This window comes from Chinchilla lanigera, unplaced genomic scaffold, assembly GCF_000276665.1.
Source record: "Chinchilla lanigera isolate Chin_1 unplaced genomic scaffold, ChiLan1.0 scaffold00204, whole genome shotgun sequence".
NCBI classification, from domain to species: Eukaryota; Metazoa; Chordata; class Mammalia; order Rodentia; family Chinchillidae; genus Chinchilla; species Chinchilla lanigera.
This window is the reverse complement of record NW_004955605.1, coordinates 150103-173572: the sequence shown is the minus strand read 5'-3', so window position 1 is coordinate 173572 and position 23470 is coordinate 150103. Positions and strand designations below refer to the sequence as shown.

General features: G+C 43.9%; 1 protein-coding gene across 6 annotated transcripts in view; it reads left to right on the top strand.

Annotated features, from left to right (window-relative positions):
- The window catches only part of Amotl1 (angiomotin like 1), a 162352-nt gene that overhangs the window by 102349 nt on the left and 36533 nt on the right, over nucleotides 1-23470 (top strand). For all 6 annotated transcript variants that reach the window (XM_013510098.1, XM_005414891.2, XM_005414890.2 and 3 more), the window contains 4 exons: nucleotides 258-1176; nucleotides 11803-12094; nucleotides 18837-18981; nucleotides 20317-20406. In XM_013510098.1, the coding sequence (XP_013365552.1) occupies nucleotides 258-1176; nucleotides 11803-12094; nucleotides 18837-18981; nucleotides 20317-20406 (1446 nt within the window). The remainder of the gene's footprint in view (nucleotides 1-257; nucleotides 1177-11802; nucleotides 12095-18836; nucleotides 18982-20316; nucleotides 20407-23470) is intronic.

Below are 23470 nucleotides of genomic sequence, written 5' to 3'. Positions count from 1 at the left end.
TTCTAGGAAGAGGGAAGAATGCCACAAAGGCCTAGAGGTGGAAACTGTATGTACCTAGGTACTGCAGGAGTTTAAACTCTGACGGGTTACCAGTGTGAGGTCTAGGAGACATTGCAGGGCAGAGAGAGGTATTGGTGTGTTTGAAATCTTATCTCAAAATGCTGCTATCCTTGGAATGCTAATTGTTTACCACATACTGACAGGGTTGTCTCTTCTGAGGAACAGCCTGATACCTTTTTCCTATGTTTGTATTGTAGTGGAGGATCCTCTTTGTAACTTCCTCTCCCCGAACTTCCTGAGACTTTCAGAGGTGGAAATGAGAGGTTCCGAGGATGTGGCAGCTGGAACAGTGTTACAGCGCCTGATCCAGGAACAGCTGCGGTATGGCACCCCAACCGAGAACATGAACTTGCTGGCCATTCAGCACCAGGCCACAGGGAGTGCAGGACCAGCCCACCCTACGAACAGCTTTTCTTCCACGGAAAACCTTACTCAAGAAGACCCACAAATGGTCTACCAGTCAGCACGCCAGGAACCGCAGGGTCAGGAACACCAGGTGGACAGCACGGTGATGGAGAAGCAGGTCCGCTCCACACAGCCACAGCAGAACAGTGAGGAGCTGCCCACTTACGAGGAGGCCAAGGCCCAGTCACAGTTTTTCAGGGGGCAGCAGCAGCAGCAGCAGCAGGGTCCCACAGGCCATGGCTACTACATGGCTGGGGGCACCAGTCAGAAGTCTCGCACAGAGGGGAGACCCACGGTGAGCCGTGCCAACAGTGGGCAGGCGCATAAGGACGAGGCGCTGAAGGAACTGAAGCAGGGCCATGTCCGCTCCCTCAGTGAAAGGATCATGCAGCTGTCATTGGAGAGGAACGGTGTCAAGCAGCACCTCCCTGGCTCAGGGAATGGAAAGGGGTTCAAAGCAGGAGGGGGACCCTCGCCAGCTCAGCCTGCTGGGAAAGCCCTGGACCCCCGAGGTCCTCCCCCTGAGTACCCCTTTAAGACCAAACAAATGATGTCCCCCGTCAGCAAGAACCAAGATCATGGACTTTTTTACAGTGACCAGCACCCTGGGATGCTCCATGAGATGGTGAAGCCTTACTCTGCCCCTCAGCCTGCGAGAACAGAAGTGGCCGTCCTGAGGTACCAGCCGCCCCCAGAGTACGGGGTCACCAGGTGATTATCGAGCCACAGAAGGTCATCTTGGCTCTTCAGAATTCAGCAGTCATGTTTTTAGCACCCACTGCTTTCCAGGAATGTTAAATTTTGGTAATCAGGTTTTTTTTTTCTTGTGCATTATATTTATAGTAAGCCACTTTGGGGCCATGATTTGTCAGGTGAAGCAGAGTAGAGGGCAACCGGGGAGAGATGAGTGGAGGGAAGGGGCCTGTGCTGTTGGTGTCCTTGGAAGCCCTGCCTGGACACCTACAAGGCATTTTCCTGGCAGGCTTTGTGGAGAAACATCCAGGTTTCTGGATCTTACTAGCAAGGGGTTTTACGATCTTTCTTCGCTGTAGATTTTAAAGGAAAATAGTCAGACTGCTAGAACAGGGGAGTTAAAGAGACTGTGTGATTCACACAGCCCCACCCCATGATTCATAGATGGGAAACTAAAGCCTAAAGAGATTAGTAAATATTCAGAGCACACAACTCAGAGGCAGCTGGGGCTAGAGTCCAGTATCCTGGCCGTCGACATCTCTTCACTCTCTTGCCGTAATTCCTCTTACAGCCTTTGACTGTGTCTGGTGGATGGCTGATGGATTACTGAATATGTACTCTGTGCAGCCTGGTACTAGTTTCACAAATGAAGATACAGCCCCTGCCCCCCAGAATTTCAGCATTGTCTCTGGGGAAACCATGTCTGAAAGATCACTGCTGTTACATTTACTGTTTAGGGCAGAGGAACACGGAACGTACTACAGCTGAGACAGTATTGCTTGTAACTGGAGCGACAGGCGAGAGCTTCCCAAAAGAGTAACAGGGCTAGCCTTGAAGGATTAATAGGAGTTGTAGGGTAGAGAAGAAGTGGCAGAATGTCCTGTGCAGAGGGAAAGCCATTTCTTGTAACAGAACGGCGGTGAGGATTTGTCTGGAATGAGGGGCAATAGTGCAGAGCACAGGTGGGCTAGGTATGGTAAGATGTGGCAGAGGATGTGTTGGGACAGAGAAGTTGGTAGGGGTGGCTGTCGTACTGAGGAGCTTAGTGTTCTTCCATAAGCGATTAGGAAACATGATGTTTTTTAAGTGGGAGCTACATGCTGGTGTTTAATAGCTGACTTGAGTGCAGTGCAGGATGGATGAGTGGGGTGAATAACTCTTCATGGGGCCCTTCAGGGACACACGTAGTCCCTAGAAGAATTGATGAGAGTGACTGAAGCTTGGGACAGTGAGAACAGAGGAACACTCTGTGTTGAGAAGCAGGAAATAGACTTGATCCCTTGGTGGGTTAGATGTAGGAGCTGAGTAGAAGGGCATCTGGAAATCCAGATCTCAGGAGAGAGGTTGGAGTCACAGTGGAGAGGTTGGTGAGCTTGTTAGGAAGAACATAAAGTGCAAAAAGAGTATCGGTAGCCTCTGCTATTGGATGTGTCATTCTCAGAAAGGGTTTGTCTGTTTCGAAATTGATGAGCTAAGGTTTCCCATGCAACCTGAGCAGCTGGGTACAGTGCATGCCTTTTGTGTACCCCTTCCAGACAGGGAGTGACCAGAGCTGGGCAGAGAGCACTGGTTGACCCACCACTTACTCCTCAGCTTGATCCTAGTGGAGGGTCGGGGGAGTACGCACATTGCAGCAGTCTGACCAACTCCTAGATCTCACATATGCAGTGCAATGCATTCTTCCTCACATGGGCATATTCTGACCACACTGGGAAATCCAGGACAGAGCCTGGAGGCTGCTCTTCTTTCCTGCTTGTAGTTCCTTAGGTCAAAGGAGAGATTTGAAACTCCAGAAGTATCAAATCACTACTATTTGCATTATATTAATATACCTTAGTTGTTTAAAATAGCCCATAATATTGTTCCAGAATCATACTGGAGCTTATGACAATTTGCCCTTTTCCCTGAACATTTCTTTGAACCTCTGGAGCTTAATAGAAAATGAAAATCTTTCTGAATGAAGTCTTCTCTTTGTTGGCTTTTGTTAAATAACGGCGCATAAAGTAGATGATTTCTCCTTTATCTTCTGGCAGTGGGTATGATATGAGGTGGAGAAATGGTCAGGAAGGAAATACTTCTTGGAGGTCTCCTCAGTTATTTGTGGAAAGTGTCATTTGTCTCAAAATTGTGATACTAGAAAGAAGAAAAAATTTATGAGGGTTATGAGCTTATTGCTAGGCTTGGCAGCTGGAGTAATATGCCACATCAGAATGTCTGAGACTATGTAATAGCCTGGTCGTCGAGGCTGGACCCCAGAGCCGTAAGGCTGCTTTGTGAGCCTGGCCCCAGCTAGCCAGTGGCACAGCCCTTGGTTGCCTGGTAGACAAAGTGGCATCCACACTGGTCCGCTTTAGACATATTTCTCATGGCCTGAACTCCAGGGCTGAGCCTATGTAGTGTTTGACTTATTTGTGACCCAGGAGACAAGCAGGACTCCTTTGCGTTTCATGGACAAATTCCCTTGTGCTTAGAGGGTTATCTGTTTGATGGTGAAGGTTTAGGAAATTGCAGGCTGTTGGGTACAGGCATACTGTAGCATAGACTCCCACACTAGAAGAAGAGGCCTCTGACTGAGGCCACCAAATTCATTGCATGCCTGGTGCTGTAGATGTGTGCTCAGATGGTAAGGAATATTCAGTAATTTGAGCTAACCCATTACATTTCTGAGACTTGACTCCTTTTTGCCTAGAGACAAAAAAGTCTGAAGAGCCAAGTGAGAGAATTAATGAGAAGAATAAGAATTTGAATTTCCTACCTTTATTCCTGTCTCTCTGTTGCTTACAAAGGCTCTTACCTACTCTAATACACTAAAGATGGAGATGCCCAATGGATTGTAAGCCATTTAGACTCCTTTTTGGAAACCCCCTGGGAGAAGCTGCTGACGCAGGCTCCATTGTCTGGAAGCACCTGCCTTTGTTGTGGGTGAACTAGTGTGAGCTGCACATGGATGAGGTTTCTAGTTTTCCTTTAGCTCCATCTTGCTTTTTTCCTCAGTGTGAAAGTGCAGATAGGTAGGAATGAGGACAAGGTGGGCATTAATTAGCTTGTTTCTATGAAGAGTTCTTCTTTCCACGAACCTCCAACCTGTATGGATATTAATACTGACTCACTTTGTGGAAATAGGGCACTTCTAGAAGTAGTCACTTGGCTTGTACATTGTGTACTGTTGATGGAAATAAATGCACATATAAATTTCAACAGTTGAGTACATTATAGTGAACATTTACTGGCTTCTGGTGCTGGGTAACTTTGTAAAAACATTACGGTGCCTATTTTACTGCACTTTGACCAATATTGGTCATTATAATTACAAAAACTGCCAATTTGAAAGGCAGATAGTGTTGAGTCGCTGTTTTAACTTGCAGTTACTAGCTAGGTTGATTTTTTTAGGCAGTATGTTTTGCTAGGTAGACGTCTTTGGGCCTGAAAATTGGCTCTTCATGTTTTTTGTCCACATGGGTTATGTACTTTAATGGATCTTGTATTAACTAGAACCTGTTCTCTCTAACTCTTGCTCTGTTTCCATTTTCTAGCACTCTGTCTGCCCCTTCAGCGGGTGACAGTAGAGTAGTGGTGGTGGCATCAGTGGTAGCTGGAGGTCTCATCCCTCACCACATTCAGACTGTGTGCCAATACACTGTGTGGGCTGTCTTCCTTAATCTTTACAGCTGTAAGGACTGAGTACTGCTAACATACCCATTTTCACATATGATAAAAGTGGAGGCCTAGTGAGGGAAGGTTACAGTGCTGACGTCGCTGTCACTAGCCCTGTGGTATAGAAGCCAGAGTACAAACCTGGAGTGCTTTGCTGGATGAGGTGTGATCAGTCTTTAAATTTTAATAAAATTATTACAGTAGAAGAAACATTGTTATTAATTTCTTCAAAATACTCCACCTCTCTTTGAACACACTTGTCCCACCTTTCTTGCCACTTTCTGAAGCATTTCTGGAAATTCTTTTGTTATGGCAAAATGGACTCAATGCAGGAAGACAGCACCGAGGAGGTCTAGGGGACAGCAATTTTATTACACTGGTGGGCCTGACTTGGGATTGCTCCCAAAGAGTCGGAGCCCTGCCCAATGGAGTTTCAGGGCTTTTAAGGGGAGAGCAAATGGGAGGTACACTAGCAGATTTAGTGGATTGTGATTGGAGGGTCGAGTGACATCATGGGTTGCCATGGGAGTTAAAACGTCTCAAGTTACATTGCAAGGCCATCATAATATACACAAAGACAATAAAGACAGGGGTTACACAAAGGAAGAAGTGTTCTGTTATCAGGCTTGTCAGGGCAAGTGCCCTTGGTCTCAGCAGGCATTCTTGGCCAGCTTTTATTTAAAATTTTAATTTCCCCTTGACTCTTGTATTTTTCGTTGGCTGCCTTGATGTCTTGAATAAATCAAAACATTTACCTTGCAATGTCATTCTGACTTTATAGAAGAGCCAGGAGTCACTTGGTACCGGAGCTAGTGAATAAGGTGGATGAGAACGTACCATAATGTTTTTATTTGACAGAAACTGCCATAAATGTTTTGAATTGATTCAGGATATCCCTAGAGCTGTGAAAAGAAACTCATGAGAGAGGACTTCCAGAACTGTTTCAGAAAGTGGCAGGATGATGGGATACGTGTGTTTGAAGCAAAGGGGAATATTTGGGGGGAGGATAGTGGCAATGTCTTTTATGGTATAATTCTTTTTTAATTATTCCCTATGTTTTTTGATCATACCATGTGTGTGTGTCTACTGTGAGTTAAAAAATGGCCACTCTGTATTGCAGGGGAAGTATGGGCTTGAGTTTTACCTGGCATTGCTTACTTGGTGAATACCTAGTCAGATTTATAGAATATATCACAGGTGATGTCCTGCCCACCACAGTGCTTTTCAGGAAGATGAGACTTTTTTATCCATTCATCTGTTGATGGACATAGGCTGTTTTTTTAAAGCTAACTATTATGAATTGTGCCACTGTGAACATGGAAATGCATGTATCACTGTAAAAATTTCTATTTTTGTTTTTTTGAGGAATCTCCATACTGCTTTCCATAATAGTTGTACGAGTTTACTCTCCTGCCAACAATAAAGAAGGATTCCTTTCTCCCAGCCTGTCCAGATTTGTTATTATTTGGTTACTTGATGATGGCCATTCTTTTTGCAGTGAGATGGAATATCAGTGTTGTTTTAATTTGTATTTCTTGAATGAGTCAGCAGTGTTGAGCATTTTTTTTTTTCATGTATTTACTGGCTGTTTGTACTTCTTCATCTGAGAAGTGTCTATTCATTTCAGATCCCCATTTTTGATTGGGTCTTTAAATTTGAGGGGTCTAAATTTTTAAGTTCTTTATGTATTTTAGTCCTTTGAGGAGTACTTGGAAAACGTTTTGTTCCATTCTGTAGGTTGTCTCTTAACTCTGTTGGTTGTTTCCTTTGCTCTGCAGAAGTTTTTAATTTGTTGTGATCCCAGTTGTTGTTTCTTGGTATTATTTCCCATGTAGCCGGGGTTCTATTCAAATGACACCGCCGGGGGAGGACAGCCTAAGAGCACATATAGGAAATAAACATAACACCTGTCTTGAAGAATCCAAGTACATTTTAACGTGAGCAAGTGTAAAGACATGCTAAAGGGGAGGTCTGGCTCCTGGTTGGCTCCACATTTGCTGTATGATCAGAAAGAAAGTTTGGTGGCCCTGTCTTACTTTGAGTTAGAAATGGCTGAAGGAAGGAGATTTTGGAGAGTGTGTATATGCTTACAAAATTGTGAATTATTATTTACAGTTTATCAAGTCATGAAAATGAACTGCTACATAGGATTTGAGTGTAAGTCAGACCCAGCTGTTGGATTAAAAACTGTGCATTACCCTTAGTGAAAATGAGGTCATGCAGTCTTTTTTGAATTCCACTGTGTGCATGTGCTTACAGTATTTAGGCTTAATTATGGTTGGATAAGCCAAGTAAAATGCTCTGTTTGTCCGGAAAAACTGTAGTACAAAAATTTCAAGAAGCTAGGGTCAAGTTCAGGTTACTTTCCCAGGATACCTGATATAATTCCAGGTGAAATAGATTAAATGAGTGACTCCTCTAACAGAGGTTATCTGTATCCACCTGCATAGAAAAGATTTTGATTTTTGTTTACCCAAATTAAGTTTTAATGTAATGTAATTAATTTTTAATATAATGTAAATGTCTATGAGACCTACAGTGTCAGCTTGACCAAAGGGGTTGAGGTGGATTCTGTCCACAGGTTTGGAAAAAGAAGGTTCAAAAGGTGTGAATTCTTTCCTTTCTACCAGCAAAAGTTGTCAGACCCTCAGTTTCCTTACCTATCACTTGTTATACAGCCGATTTTTCATAAAACTAACTGATTTACTTCCTTATATAAATAAAACATGCACCTTATAGAAAATTTAGAAAAATGCATAATTCCTACTACCCTGTCCTCCCCAAAAAGGGAAATAATAATTACCTTTGGAGATTATCACTGTTATCTACTGTTAACTATATTGCTTTTCTAAAAATTTATTTTATTTTTTAATTAATTAATTTTATTGGTATATTTTAGATATATTTTTATTGGTATATTTTAGATGATCACATGCATCATGGAGAATTTGTAGCTATACATGACATATCTTGAATCTTCTATTTTTCCCATTCCCCTGCCCTCCCTTTAACCCCTTTCCCCCTTTTTCTTTATGAAAGTTTTGTTTCCATTTTTTTCTTTTTCCTTCTTTTCTTTTCCCCTTCCTAGTTCCCCTTTCCTGAACATTTTCTTCCCCTGAACAATATCTATTATACATTTTGATCTTTATTTACACTTCCAGTTTCTTACACCAGAGAAACAATGTGATATTTACATGAGTGTCTGATTTGTTTCACACAAGAGTATGGTCTCAAGTTGCATCTGTTTACCTAGAATTGTCTCAAGTTTATCTTTCTTTATAGCAGAGTAGTCCTCCATGGTATTAAAAAACCCACATCTTTTCCGTTTATAAATTGATGGGCATTTTGGCTATTTCCAAGACTCAGCTATTATAAACTGCCTTCCCTCCCTGCTTTCAGCAGGGTTTACAGGGAAGCAGTGAGCTGCAAGGACTCTGGAATCAGAGTGCCAGACTTGAGTCTCCTTTAGGTTCCTGTATGTTTTATCTGTTTCTATGTTTGGCAAGTTACTGCCTGTGCCTTGTTTTCCTTGTCTAAATAGAGTGTTACCTACTTTATAAAGGTCAGAATGAGTGGATGCAAGTAGCGTGGATACTACAGTTGCTGGAGTGTAAAACTTGCTCAGTAAATCTTATTCATAACAAAAAAATTTACTGGGCCTCTGGTGTGTGCCCCATGCTCGGCTCTGTATTAGGAGTAGTGGGGTGCCGTGATAGTAGCGGTGATAACAGCCAACATTTCTTTAATGCTTGCTCTGTTCCAGACTTGATACATGCTCCTTATTCCTTTGACAGCCATATAAGATAAGTGGAATTACGGTCCCAGGAGACTGAGATAATAACGGATGTCTAATAAGTTTGCTCTCTGACTTCATGATCTAGTAGGGGAAACAGACACACAAAATGGATGATTGAAGTGTACAATTATATTCACAAATGCTTGCTCAGTAAATGTTAGCTCCCGTCCCCTCTTTTCTTTTTCTTTTTGTCCCAAGAAGCTGGCATTATCTTTGCAATCTGAAAATAAGCTGGTTCGTAGCATTGGTGTGATTTTGTATGAAATTTTCCTGTTCACTCCTGACATGCTTTTGCCTTGTATAGGTCTTTCATGGTTACCAACCCCACAAGTCGTGGAGCTGGGAAGAAGTTTGTTCTCCTGCCTGCACACTGTCCATTGACGTGTGGGGCTTGTTAGCAGGAGGTATTACTGAGTTGTGAGGCTAGTGCTATCTGTTTGGGAGAAGACTTCTCATTCTGAAAAAAATCTGTTCTTTTCTATCTTTAAGCTTGGCAAATGTGCTTTTTTCTGCAATCTCACACTGTCCTTGAAGGTGTAGGGTGGCACAGGAAGCACTGTGATTTGATTTGTGCCTCTCAGTGTTCTTTTTAATTACTATATAACAAGAAAAGGGGGCCTGAGAAGATGGCCCATCATGGACCATAAAAGACTTTAAGTCCTGGGGTTAAAATTAATGTAGAAGAGCCGGGGATAGAGCTCAGTGGCATAGTACCTGCCTGGCAAGCGCAAGGCTGTGACTTTGAGTCCTGGTACCCGCTCCCAAAAATAAATATATAAATAAAATTAATGTAGAAGATGGAAGCCCACCCTGAAACTCATGGGGAAACTTGGGGGAAGCCCAGATGCTTCTGTGAGCAGAGCTTCTGAGCACAGCCTCCGAGATCAGCCACGTTATCCCTCGCCTTGTGGAGAGTGTGCAGCAGATGCTTAGGAGATGGAAAGGGGCTGTGGCCTTTGTATCTGCATCAAAGGCCCTGGTAGCTAATGTGTGGTCCTTGGGCCCTTGTGACAGTAACCTCTTTTAGTGAAAAAATAGATTTTAAGGTTTAGCCAGCCTTCAGGAAGCACTTACTCAGTAACAAGTCTGTGTGCTTTTGGGTTCATGACTGGTAGGAGTTCCTGTCACCTGGGGTGAAATCTGAGTGGTGTGAATGGGACTCAGGGACTCACTTTACTCTTGTGATGCGCTGAACCTGCTGGTCTGCATGGTATGGCATATATATTTATATGCACATTTCAGTGTGAACAAGGCCCAGATTCATCAAAATGCAAAAACATTTTAGTCTTAAGAGATGACCAAGTAGTGATGCAATAGGTTTGTGGGGGATGGTTTAATCTTCCCAACAGACAACATACCTTTCTGAAATCTGAGGACAGGTAGAAGGTAAATCCAGCTGATTCTTTGAGCTGATTTTTCTCCATGCCTGGGGAATGCAGATGTCAGTTACTTTATAGTCAAATAGAAGGGGTTCTGAGACTGAAGGCTGAAGGAAACCTGCTTGGAATGCTCTGTGCTAGTTACCAAGCAAGGCCTGAGATGAGTTACTGTAGTTGGATCTGCTAGGTTTATTCTGTGACCATCTTTACAAAGGTCTTTATAAAGGTGAGAGCCAGATTTTCTTTAATCATTTGGCATTTAGCTGCTATCATCTGGCATTTAGAGACATCCTGCCTGTGTGAAATACTTAGAAAATGGGAGCTGACAGGGCCCCAAAATATCCCAGCAAATATACTTACAAGGAAAGTAGAAGGCCATGTGACCTTCTGGGAAAAACGGGTAGTACTGAGTGCTTTGGTTATGGATGGCCAGGAGTTATGGAGGGTAACAGATGAACTGTCGCTGATCAGAAGCAGCAGGGCCTGCAGAGGACTCTGCTCGGATACGGACACCGGCGGTGTTTGTGTAGCTGTTCTTCTTACACCTCACCTCCATTTCCCACATGGGAGACTGCAGGTGGAAGAAGTCAACAAGAAACCCAGTTTCTGCATCTCTGCAGAAGAGGCAGCTGTGGTTGGAGAGCTAGACATCAAGTCTGTATTCGCTGTTTATACATGTACTTGTAAAAGTTGTCATCAGAAACCCTTGGCCTAGGTTGAAAAAATACAGGGATTCTTAGGAAGCAAGTTAAAATAGTGAAAAGGGTATTTCTAGGGAGGGGAGACAGGTGATGGAAATTCATTCTTTCAAATACAAGGAAAAAGACCAGGAATTTGAGCTATCAAGTAGCACCTCTGTGTGTTTTTCCTAATGTTGCTAAAATTGGAGTTGACCTTCAGACTTCCTCAAATGAAACAAAACACAAATCAGTTTTTCTCCCAGACTTTCCCATTTTTCTTAATTGGTGTGCATATCCATTTACACAGAGTCCAAAATCTAAGAGTATTTTGGTGTTTCCTAAACCACCTTCCTCCCTATCCCAGACCCTCGACTGTTTCTCTTCTTGTCTTGACCTGTGAGCCCTTGTCAGTCTCAGCTAGGCCTCCTTGCTGGGCCCTGTCTGCCTGTCTGTTCTTGCCTAGCCATGGCCTCTGCACACTGCTCCTGGCACAGGCAGATCCTCCGCTGGACTATGTACTCTGAGGGGAGTCTGGCCTTGGCTCATGAAGGTGCCTGTCCATCCCTGTGTCCTGTCCTGCACTGCTGGTTACTGCATGCGCTTTGCTTCGGCTTGCTTCCTTCTCCTTGCCCATGCCAGAGTGATTCTGGCCGTGGGCCCTGTGCCCTAGCTGATCCCCTACCTGGAGTACGCCTTCCCTCTGCTTCTTTACCCTTTCATCTAAAGCCCTGACTCCTTGTCTGTCACTTAGACCTCAGCTCTCCAAGACTCTTTCCCTGACCTCTAAATCGGTAGCTACTCAGTCATTCTATTCCTTGGAGAATGTGCATTTCACTTTGATACTTTGCTTTGCGTTATTGTTTGCTGGTTTGCCTGTCTCCTTCTAGAATATCAGCTTCTGAGAGCGGGGACCTGGGCTTCGTTGCTTGCTGTCTCGCCAGTAGCCAGCAGGGACCATAGTAAAGTTCTGTGGAATGAGTGACCAAACCTGCTGCTCAGCTGATGACTGAGAAGCTCATTGGTGACCTCTTACCGTGGAAGTCACTGACAATGCATACGTATGTTGGTGGGGCTTCCTTCCTCCCGCCCAGTACTCCCACTGTGGTCTGACTGCCGGTCTTCTGTTTCCTTGCAGCCGCCCATGCCAACTTCCGTTCCCGTCGGCAGTGCAGCCGCACAGCCCCATGTCCTCGCAGACCTCCTCCGTCAGTGGGCCGCTGCACTCCGTCTCCTTGCCACTTCCACTTCCAGGGAACCTGACGCCTCAACAGCCCCCTCCTGCTCCCTCCCCTAGCCAGCAGCTTGGTCCGGATGCCTTTGCGATTGTAGAGCGAGCCCAGCAAATGGTGGAGATACTAACAGAGGAGAACCGGGCGCTTCACCAGGAACTGCAGGGCTACTACGACAATGCCGACAAGCTCCACAAGGTATATGACTACTGGTGCAAGGGATGGAGAAGCTGCTCTGGAAGGAATGCATTCTTTATCTGCTCTTGGTGCGTAGGTCCACTGACTCCCTTGCCAGTGTTTAAAGAGGTCCCTTTTCATGCCAAGCAGTGTAAGGGTTTGGAGGGACAGGAGTCAGTTACAACCTAGGACCTACATTGGAGGGGTTTGCGTCCAAAAGAGGAGAAAGTTGTGTAAGCTAATGCCTGCCTGGCTGGTGTTCAGGGCCTCCAGCAGGCACGGGCGGGGGGTGACTCTTGACCAGGGAGGTGGAGGCTAAGTAGGATCTCCCCGGGTGGACGGGCGTGGGACAGGGAACAGAGTAACACGGAGGAATGGATTGTGAGGTATCACTTCTAAATCTGATACTCGCAGGAACTTTGTGCGTGCCGTGTTGTCTCACTGACTGCAAAAAACTGCAGCACCTCAACACCGGAGGTCAAGAGTACAGGTTACTGCATATCTTCCTTCTGTTTGCCACTTACCTGGTGGAGAGATGAGTAATTCCAGCTCCCATGAGTATAATGGAGATATCAGAATGTGTGGCAGACCTCATCTGCAGACCTTTATGCACAGGGCCAAAGTAGAGAAACAGTATTCAGCAGAAGAAACTGTCGCTGGGCAGTGATTTCATGGTGATCCACACATCAGATTCTGCCGTGCTGCTGGAAAGACGCAAGAGGAGAGGAGTGGGGTGTTGGAGGGCAGGATGCCCACAGGACACCAGAGTTTCATTCTTGGGACAAAGAGGCATGTGTAGTGATCTTACGAGTCTAAATGCCTGACTCTGTCTCTGGTAATAAGAGGTTTTCATAAGGAGAAAGGGTAAGAATATAAAAACTACCTTATTACAAAAGCATTCCATTGTCCCTTTGGCTTCATGTGGCCATTGATGATCCTGGGTAGGTGATTTAATGTTCATTATTTAGTATTGATTTCACAGATAAAGCTGGTCCTTTTATTGATCTAGATTTGAGCGTTGCACCCTCCTCTCCATTCCCAGGGACTGGCAGTGAAAAGCTGGGGGCAGTAGATCTGATGGTGCGATATTTGCAGATAGAATCTGCCCTGGCATGTTTGTGCAGAGCTTCCACTGAAGAGGTCTGGGGCTCCCTGAGTCAAGACCAGACTTGGCTCTGGCTTCCTTTGTTGCAGGAGGAAATGCGAGCCAGGCACAGCCAGGGCTGCCTGAAGACTGCACCCCCACTCTCACCCACATGTGAATCCTTGGAAGTTGGGAAACAGGCGTGCTGTTTCCTGGCCCTTGGCCTGTAAGTGGCTTTTCAGGCCCCAGCTTGCCTCTGAACCCTCTCAGGAAAGACTCAGATAGCCTGAGAATTGGGACCAACTCAGCACTTCTGGGAAACAAGTATTTCTTTCTTCCCTCTAATAAAGCTCCAGAGTAGACATGTCTGTGAGCACTGTCTGCCCACCTGAGGGCAGAGTTTGGTGCTGGATCTCAGCCAGGTGTGGTGGGGCAGGCTGAGGCAAGGGCATCACCAGTTCAGGACTAGTCCGGGCAATTTAGTGAGATCTTGCCTCAAAAGGAAAAAAAAAAGAATGGTTCTGGGTTGTATTGTTGAAGTTACATGCGTAGTACAGAATGATCATTGACTTATTAATGTATACTTTCCATTAACTAGTAACATAGATCTCTTTCTTGCTTTTGATGCACACTTCTTTTTTGAAACACAAAATCACTTAATCCCCCACTATATCTATTTCTCTGATTCTTAGAATTTGTGGTCAAAGAGAGTTAGATGACTTTTTTGAAAATGGAGACGAGTGGAAAGCTATTTTTCTTCTTTCTTTTGTCTGTTGGAGACAGGGTCTTGCTATGCAGTTCAGGCTGGCCTTGAACTCACTATGTAGCCCGGGCTGGCCTTGAACTCTTGGTGATCCTCCTGTTTCAGCCTTGGTGATCCTCCTGTTTGAGTCCTGGGATTACAGAAGTACACGCCCCCCCCCCCCCAGTGGAAAGTTGTTTTTCTTCTGGAACCTAAAATTTCTTCATTCCCTGAATACTACCTTTTATTGATTTGTCATATGTCAAGCTAAAATGGTTAATTTAAAATCTCCGAGTTTGTTAGATTCTCGGCATACGCATTGGCTCTGTAGTTGTTCTCAGCATCTGGGACTGAGGGGCAGGAGACCCATGGACAGTGGTGTGTTGTTCCGTGCTGCGTCTTCCCAGGCCCTTCTGGAGCCCTGTCTTCGCCCACCAGCCTCACTGCCCAGTGTTCTCAGCGCTGCTGAAGCCTTGAGTCTGAGGGAGCATGGTCAGGTGCGGCGAGGGCTGCTTCGCAAGGGTGCTAGCTCCTAGTTTCCTGGCGTGGATTTGACCCCTGTGTTGGGTGGGCCCACGGGGCCGGCCATCTTGTAGGATGTGACTGCTGTGCCTGCACTCTCACCCCATCTGCGATGCTCATAGCACTGAGACACTGGCCCTCACAGAGACACATTTTAGGGGTAGAAGGAAAAAGAGATGGATGTTTAATTGCAGGCCTTACCCTGTGCATATTGTGCCAGGAACACAGCAGACGAAAACGACTGAAGTCAGACGTTGCCAAAACCCAGCCTAGTTATGGAGGCCTCGTTTCCAAAGGGGCACAAGGTAATGGTTATTGCTGTTAGTACTGGAATGATGGCCGAGAATCCCCAGAAAGAGCTGTTGTGTTTTTCTTTCCTTTTGGTTACTTACTTTGCTTCTCTTTCCTCCCAGCTTCCCTAAAACTTAATTAAAGGGCAGACTGTGGGCTGTGGAGTGGTTGGTCTCAGAAGCCATCAGGGGATAGACAGACATTGGAAGGGGGAAGACGGAGCATTTACAGTTACTGCAGCCTTTGGGTGTTTTGTGAGCAGAACGAGGGTGGCTTGATTGGTCAGGCTGCGGCGTGGACTGCAGGCCTTTCTCTGGTCTTGGCGATGCGTGAGCTGTGCAGGTGATAGTGCTCAGGAAGAAGTCCACACCCAGAGCTTGGGACAGCTGAGATTTTCCTGGGATTCTGTCTGCTCATTTGCTGTATGAGAGTGCCACTGGAAGAAGCTGTGCCATGTTTTTTGCCTGTTTGCAGTTCTGTTTCTGGGACACTGAAGACTTCCCTCAGGGCCTAGCCTGAGGCCTCCCTGTAGCTGGGCTGGAGGGAGGGTGGGAGTTGCAAAGGCAAACTTGATCTTCCCTCTGTGTACTAAATCCAGAATCTATACAGGCCCTCATGGTTTCCTATCAGAGCCAGGTGTCCATCTTTCCCTTCTTTTCTGACAAATGTTAGAGACCTCCTTGTGTCTGGACATGACAGTTCTGAAGATGATGTGGCTTCTGCTAGGAAGGAGCATACAATCAGAAATAAAAGAGCTTTGAAGTTCTTAGTGTAAGTCTGGTCTGACTTCCCACCCTTTAGGAATCCTTGTTTGTGTTCCTGAAGGGAGGAGCTTGTTCATTTTTCACATGAATATTTTCAGAGAAGAGAAGCTCACCACTGGGCATACTACACTTCTGGAAAATGTAGTTAGCAAATTCTTCCTCGTATAGAATCACAGTCTGCATCTCTTTAATTTCCCATTTTTAGTCACAGCTCTGTCCTCTACCACTACACTATAGGATACTAATATTTATCCACCACTACAGCTATCATTTTGCACAGGAAATACCTGTGCTCATAGCCTAAGCACATGTGCTAGTTCTCAGTTATTTTGTCCTTTGATATAGTAAAATGTGCTGTGGTAGGGGCACTGGAGGTTCCTGCCTCTCACACTGTGCAGAGGGAAGTTCTTTCAGTGGAGGAGAAGAATCCTCGGTCAGGTACACTGTTAAAGATCAGTTAGTCAGTATTTTGGTCCGGGGTAGGGTCAGGACAGGAATGTCTGCCATCAAGGAGTGAGCAGACAGGTCAGACACAAAATATACATGCACGTCAGAATTCCAGTGAGGTAAGTACAACAGAACAAAATACTGCGAGCTCGTTCTCTGGGGAGATTGCTGAGCGTCTGTGGTTGAGGAAGGCTCCCAGGGGAACTGAGCCTGCGTACTTGCCTCAGGGCGATGCCTCCTGCCTGGCTTATGGTATCTTCAACCTTCTTAGTGACTAGAAGATTCCCTGGGGCCTTGAAGGAAACTGCCCCTGTGCCATGCCCATCGGTCTGAAAATAAAGGCACTGTTTTATTGATAAAATTAGCATAGAATGTTATTTGTTTGGGAGCAGCTCTTTTGGAAACCAAGTTACAACGAAGGAACATTATTTGCTGTAGCTCTGTGAGCAGGGTTCAGGACATGCTGTTCTCTGTGCCACCACAGTACCCACAATTCGTGGTATCTGTGGAAGAAACAGAAAGGCCTTGTTGAAGTGAGGGGAACATGGCAGAGCCAGCTCTGGTATAAGGAGACCTCCGGGAAGATAGTGTAATACCAAAAGAAGTCTTGGTTCTGGGGTTCCACCTCCCCTGGCTGCCGCTAAGCAGAAGCCTTAGTGCTCTGCAAACTTTTCACTGGCTTCTTCCCAGTCTCTCTTGGCTCCCTGGTAACCTCTGGGGGACCAGACATGACTCTGCTTCTTTAAGTCTTTTTTTTCCTAGCACCTAAGACATTGCTGGCTTTGCTTTCTCTGTGTTCTGCCCTACCTGCCCCTCCTTGTGGATGCACCCTTTGCCCTGCTGATCATCTGTTGCTCTCCCTAACTGGTCTCTTACTTTCTTACTGTCCACCATCCATTGGCTGATGGCGCTGCAGCTGCCTCCTGGCTTTCGGAGGTGTGTCTCCACTTGCTAATTAGACCTCTGTGGTGCAGGGTCTGGGAATCTACAAGGAGAGGCTGGCTGGCTTTGGTGAACCAGTTTCTCCTACCATCGTTTATCCTGGTTAAGTCACATTACCCTATCCTCTAAGCTATAAATGTCTCTGTTATCCTTGATTTCTTTCTCCCCTATCTTGACCCATATACAAAGAATTGGCTCTTATTGGAACTGCTTTTCTCCTGCTTCCCCCTCTATTACCACCTCCAACTCCACTCCCACCTCTTTGAGACCTATAGCTCGCCCTTGTCCAATCCTTTCTATTGCTGTAATTCCCCTTGCCTGTAAGTTTAGGGTGCTTCCCCTGGCCCTGGCTCTTGCCCCTTCTGCCTTGCTCTCGTCCCTGGACTCTCGTGACTGGTCTGCTTAGGATGACAAAGCCCTTTGGTCTTTCTCCTCTGGCAAACTCCCATTTGTTGTTTGTTTGTTTGTTTCTTATTTATTCAGTTATAGAATTAAAAAAGAGAACAAAGACCAAAATAAAAACAGTAAGAATGATACAGGTTTTCAGAATAAAATGATAGGGATTAACAGTGGCTATTATACTACATATTTTTATCTTCATTGAAGTTGGTCAGCTTACCAGATGTAAGAATGCAAGATTGATCAAACCATTAAAAAGAATAAAAAATAAAAACAAAAAAATTATAAATGATACAGAGTTTCACTAAACAAGATGATAGGAATTCAACAGTGGTTGTTATGTTGCATATTGTTGTCTTTAAATTATAATTCAAATTAGTTGTTCAGATTATCAGATATAAGCATACAAAATTGGTCAACAAAAGCATTTATTCTAAATGCCATTTTCTCTGAAATCTTTTCTAAAGAAACCCCTTCTCCCTCTGAAAAATTCTTATCTCTGGGCTGTCATGACATTGCACTGCTATACTCACCATACTGCATTGTAGAAGCACACAGCCCAGGCACATGCCAGCTGATATTGTAAGCTCCTGTGTAGGCATTATCTTACTTATTTCTGCATCCTGGGACTCAGAAGAAACTCTGCAAACTGTAAGCAAATAGTGAATATTTATTAGGACTTGTGTTATTTATTATAGGAGTCTTGGAAGGGACTTTCTGATCTGCTCAATTGGAGTTCAGAAAAGAGGGTACCTTGCTCCTAGTGACTTTCTTTTCCCGCAGAGGGATAAAATGCATGGCTCTGGTCTCCTCCCATTCTAACTTAACAGATCACTGAGTTTCCATCCAGTTTTGCAAGCTCTCACCCAATTTTTACCCTTTCTCCTGCATTATGTTACACAATAATGAAGAGGGGATTATTGTTCTCCACTTCAAATACTGTAACTTTTGTAACAGTTCTAGCTACTTGTTATAGATTCATATGTGCCATACATTAAAAGCTCCCCTGGTTACTGTTGTCAGTTTGGTGAAATACAAAAAAAGTTTTAATCCAGCAATAGCTCTCATTTCCTGTAAAGAAGTTTCCTGTGGTACATTTGTTTTCGCATAGGTACAAGTCCATTAGTCCTTTATATGGGCAATTTTTTTAGACAAGGGGTAAAGTTGCTCAGTCACAAGGCCTTTTCTCAAGTGGGGACAGGTAGAAGGGTCTTTACAAGAGCACTATGCTCAGAGTCTGGAAGTTTAGGTTTTGTTATAGTGCTTTAGTTGTTCTATACTTAAATATTTTCCTTATATTAAATGGGATTAATGATAACAGTTACAAATGGCCATACAAAATATAAGAGACTTAACTTGTGTTTCAGCTCACTCCTTACTGATACTGGTTCAGAAGGAGTTTTACAGGGTGACCTGTCTGGCAAGACCTACAAACCTTACTTACAGAATTCTAATGCAGGCCTTAGAGGGCAGAAGCAGGAATGGAACAGATCCCACAATTCTGAATATTACCAAATCCATGTTACTGAGTCACTGGCGCGAATGCACACTAATTCCAGTTCTTTCCTACAGTTTGAAAAAGAACTTCAAAGAATTTCAGAAGCCTATGAGAGTCTGGTCAAGTCCACCACCAAGCGCGAGTCGCTGGACAAGGCAATGCGAAACAAACTGGAAGGCGAGATCAGAAGACTTCATGATTTCAACAGAGACCTCCGAGGCAAGTTCTTCTCACATTTTTTCTTTCTACACTGCCCAGGTGCTAACAGCCCAGTTCAGGGCCACGTTGCTTTGCCACAGATACTGTTCTCCCTGCATTAGATTATCTTTAAATTTTAGCCACCGAGGCGGGGGAGATGCTCAAAGAACAGAATCCTTCTCTGGTCTTGTGGCGGGTAGGGAGCAGCGTGGAGCCTTAGAAATGGCAGTCTGCACGCACGAGGCTGGGGAAGGAAGGGACTGTGCAGCTCTCTGAGTGCTTTCAAAGTACTCAGAGGTAATCCATGGCTGTGTGGGTGGGGGTGTTTAAAATGACCAGGGCTAGCTGTATAACCCTTTGCCCGGGAAGCTGAGATATTGATCACGTTCTTTAGAAGACAGCATCTGACTTGCTAGGTATAACAGGAAACAGAACTAGACATATGTTTTTGGAGGAAGAAAAGCCTACAGATGTGAAGACAGTAGATATAGCTCCTCCTTGAAAGATAGGAGCCACCTGCTATGGAATCTTGGCCACCTCTGGTGTGTGTGATTATTTAAAACGTAAAGCTTTACTTCACTTTCAGTCAGGCAAGCCACTTTTCAGTCAACTTGTATGCCCAAACACTCAGTGTATTAGTGGTCCCCAGTAGCTAGATACTACTTTTTCTCTTACTATAGGCCCTGTTGTTTTGAGTATCTTATACATCCAATAAATACTTGGTGAGCCAGATTACTTAATTGGATAAATGAAGATATATCATTTGGTTTGAACAAACAACTTACTGTGTATCATCTTTATGCATAGGCCATTTTGACCTTTTCTGGTAGATATTTGTTATTTTTATTTATTTTTGATGTTGAGATTCATTTAGCAGTCACTGGCTAAAATGTAGGGCTGATGGTCAGGGTTACACTAGGGCTGAATTTCAGGTTACAAAGACTTAGGGAAAACACTGAATCAGAGGTTTGCTGGCCTTAGAAGGAGTGAAGCAGTTTTTATCACAACCTGTCCCTCGCTGCCTGCTGCTGGTGCATACACTTTGGATTAGACTGCATAACACACAGTGTAGGGCTAGGGATGTAGCTCAGTGGCACAGCATCTGTCTGGCAAGCATGAGGCCCTGAGTTTGATTCCTGGTACTGAAACAACAGTAACAGCCCCACAGTGTAGCGCCTGAAGGCCTTTCTTTTGATATTTGAGGTTGCAGTTATAGTAGTTTCTCTCCCAAAATTGTTTATTTTGGGGCTTCTGACTGAGCATTTCTTCATACCCATTGGCGTTGCTTCATTTTGCCATTGGATGGTGACTTACGTCCATATGCACTTATTTTAAATCACTTCTACTTATTCATAGATCGACTAGAGACAGCCAACAGACAGCTGTGCAGCAGGGAGTACGAGGGGCACGAAGACGAAGCCTCAGACGGTCACTATGCTTCCCAGAGTGAGTCTCTACGTTATTTGCTACAAAGCTGTATTTTTAATAATTATAAATAGGGTTTGTGTTGTTTACTTTCTGTGTGCTAATTTAGCCTCAGGTGAGGCTCTCCTGGGGTTGTTAGGGACAAAGCCAAGGCTGACGTGTATCATTTCAGTGATGCTGATTCTGTCCTTCTGACCTGCAGTTACTCTCTGTCTAAAATCACCTACCAGGAATAGCAACATCATAGTATTTCTTGGCATGCACCACTTCAAGAAGACACACTCTTTTCCTTAGGAAAGAGAGGGAGACCAAGTAGTCTTGGTTCTCTGGCTAGGTTCTGTGCGCCGTTAAGGCTTGGGGTTTAAGACTGGCTGCACCTACCAACATGGGACCCATTTAAATGTCCACGCTGTACATCTCCATATATACTGCTTTTTTCTAGAAACCACTACCCTAATCCCATTTTAGTCAAGAATAATAAACAGTCCCTTTGTAAACCAGATTTTTAGGCAGATATTTTATTATTTTCCAGAGGCAAATAATAAAATCAGATAGGTTTTGACAAACCATTGGTCAAGGTTTGAATTTCTGAAAATTCTTTGAGCAAGCCAGAAATTTAAAAATTTTACCGTCTTTTTCTTTCTTTTTTTTTTTTTTTTTTTTTTTGGTACTGGGAATTGAACACAGCACTCTGCACTTGCTAAGCACTATGCTACTGAGCTAAATCCCCAGCCCTGTCTTATTTTTAAAGGTGTTTAGGAAATTAGATTCACAGCTATATCATAATTCTCAACAATGTTACGTGTATGTAAGTATTCATGAAGTACAGACAGTTAAAAGAACAAACGTTACATATTCAGGTACTTCCCATTCATTTTATGACTGTGATATTCTGATATGTGGCTTGTCAAGTGCAGCCCTACATAATGGCTAGGAAATGGCAAAATTTAAAATTTTCAGTACTGTTTTGTTGGGTTTAACTTCGTTTCCCCCAAGTTTGCTTCTGACTGCATTCTACTCTGTTGTTACTTCATTTTAAATTCATTTTTATTTTTCTAATGTATTGTCTTATTTTTTTTTTAATGGAATTTTCTTATTTTGTGTTCATTTATTTATTTTTGTCTCTTTTTTTGAGACAGGGTCTTGTTATGCAGTTCAGGCTGGCCTCGCGCTCACAATAATCCTCCTGCCTCAGCCTCCCAAGTGCTAGGATTACAGGCATGCACCACCACACCTGGCAAATGTACTGTTTTAGTGTTTATTAGTTTTGCAAAATGTTGGGTTTCATTGTGGTATTTTTATACATGTTTTGATCATCCCCCTCTCTCCATTTTAAACTCTGTTTTTGGCAAATGAACACTATCTGGGGCTTTTCCCCAGGTTCTTCTACTTTTCTTTTTTTTTTTTCCTGGTGCTGGGTAATGAACCTAGGGCCTTGTGCACGCAAGGCAAGAGCTGTACCACTGAGCTACATCCCCAGCCCTCCCCAGATTCTTTTGTAGTTTTGTAGTAAGTTGATTGACCCATCTTCCAGATTCACATAAAAGGCTATATCAAAACTTTGAATTGTTTGCTCCTTTAACGAATACATATCTTTTCTTATGGATGTGATAAATTTGCCATTTCTTTTGAAAGCTTTCATTTGAAAGATGATTTACCTGTAGAGTTTTGACACCTCTTTGGATGATTGTCCTGAGCAGAGTAAGGCGTGTTAGCAATGCTAGGTTTGTGCATTCTGCGGATAGGTATTGTGCGCTGTGCAGAGATACTTCTTGCTAGGGTGTAAGTTGACTGAGTCAAAGTGGGAAAGCCAATCAATCCATTTTACCTCTTTGGCATTTGTTCTGGCCCATTGGTCAGGCCCTGGTGCTGACAGAATAATAGGGTTTGGTGGTGGGTGAGCTCAGACACATTACTGAAGACTTTAAGCTTCTAGCTCAGAGCTGAAACATCAATAAGCAACCAGCTTTATAGGAATTGATTCATTCTGTGCTGCACTGTGTTTCAGAGGCATAAACAAGAACAGAGACATCCACCAAATGCTTAGCTATATGCAAGTGTTGGTGAGTGGTGTAACTGAGTCTAGGCAGGGTCTTGGAGCAGGTTTGGTAGGAAGTGGTGTAACTGAATCTAGGCAGGGTCTTGGAGCAGGTTTGGTAGGAAGTGGTAGCCACCGATTTTCCCATACTTCATCTTTACAAGATAGGGTGCCTTCCTTGTTGGATTATAATTATTTGCATTAGCCCTGCTACTCTGCTCTGACCAGAGGTTGGACTCAAAATGTTATTTCAAATCTAGATAGGTGTTTTCTTAGTGAGTTTAAGACCCCTTTGTATATTAAGGAAATTAGTTTGTTGGCCCTCCCCGTGTTTGTTGCAGATATTTTCCCCAGTGTTTTTAATCTTTGTAGTGTTATACATGACTTTTAAAGTGAGCATATTTATGCCTTCTGTATTTTATGTCATGTTCAGGGATATTTTTTATAATCTAAAATTAGAATACTACTCATTAAGGAGTTCTTCAAATAGGAGTATGATTTCACTATTTACACAGCTTATATTTTAGAAACTAGCTTGATAAGCAGAGTAGATCACAAGTTCATGAGAGATTAATCTAGAAACAAGACTAGTTAGTAAGATTTTTAATATCTGGGCAAGATCTGTAGAGGTCCTGAGGCAAGACAGTACAAGTAGCAAAGGAAAGTAGGGACAGATAAGAAGTGACACATGAGAGAGAGAGAGAACTACAGCAACTAGATGGACGGTCAGGCTTTACCAATAAAAAACAGGACAGCAAGGTTGGGATTAGATGTTGGGTTAAAGTTCAAGCTGTTGAGTCCTTTTGCCTGCAGGCCTTAGCTCAGGGAGCAGATGTAACAAAGGTGCAGAGATACTTTGGAGGCAGGATGGAAGGTGTCTGTCAGGTTTTCATGTTAGCCTGTGGGTGCAGAACAGCAGGCATGAATTACTATCTCTCTTCGTAGTTATTAATGTGCTACATTATCTGAGTATTCTTTCAGAATCCCTATTATTAGAACAGAGTTTGTCAAACTCCTAGTAATCATAATCATAACTGTCGAGCCCCC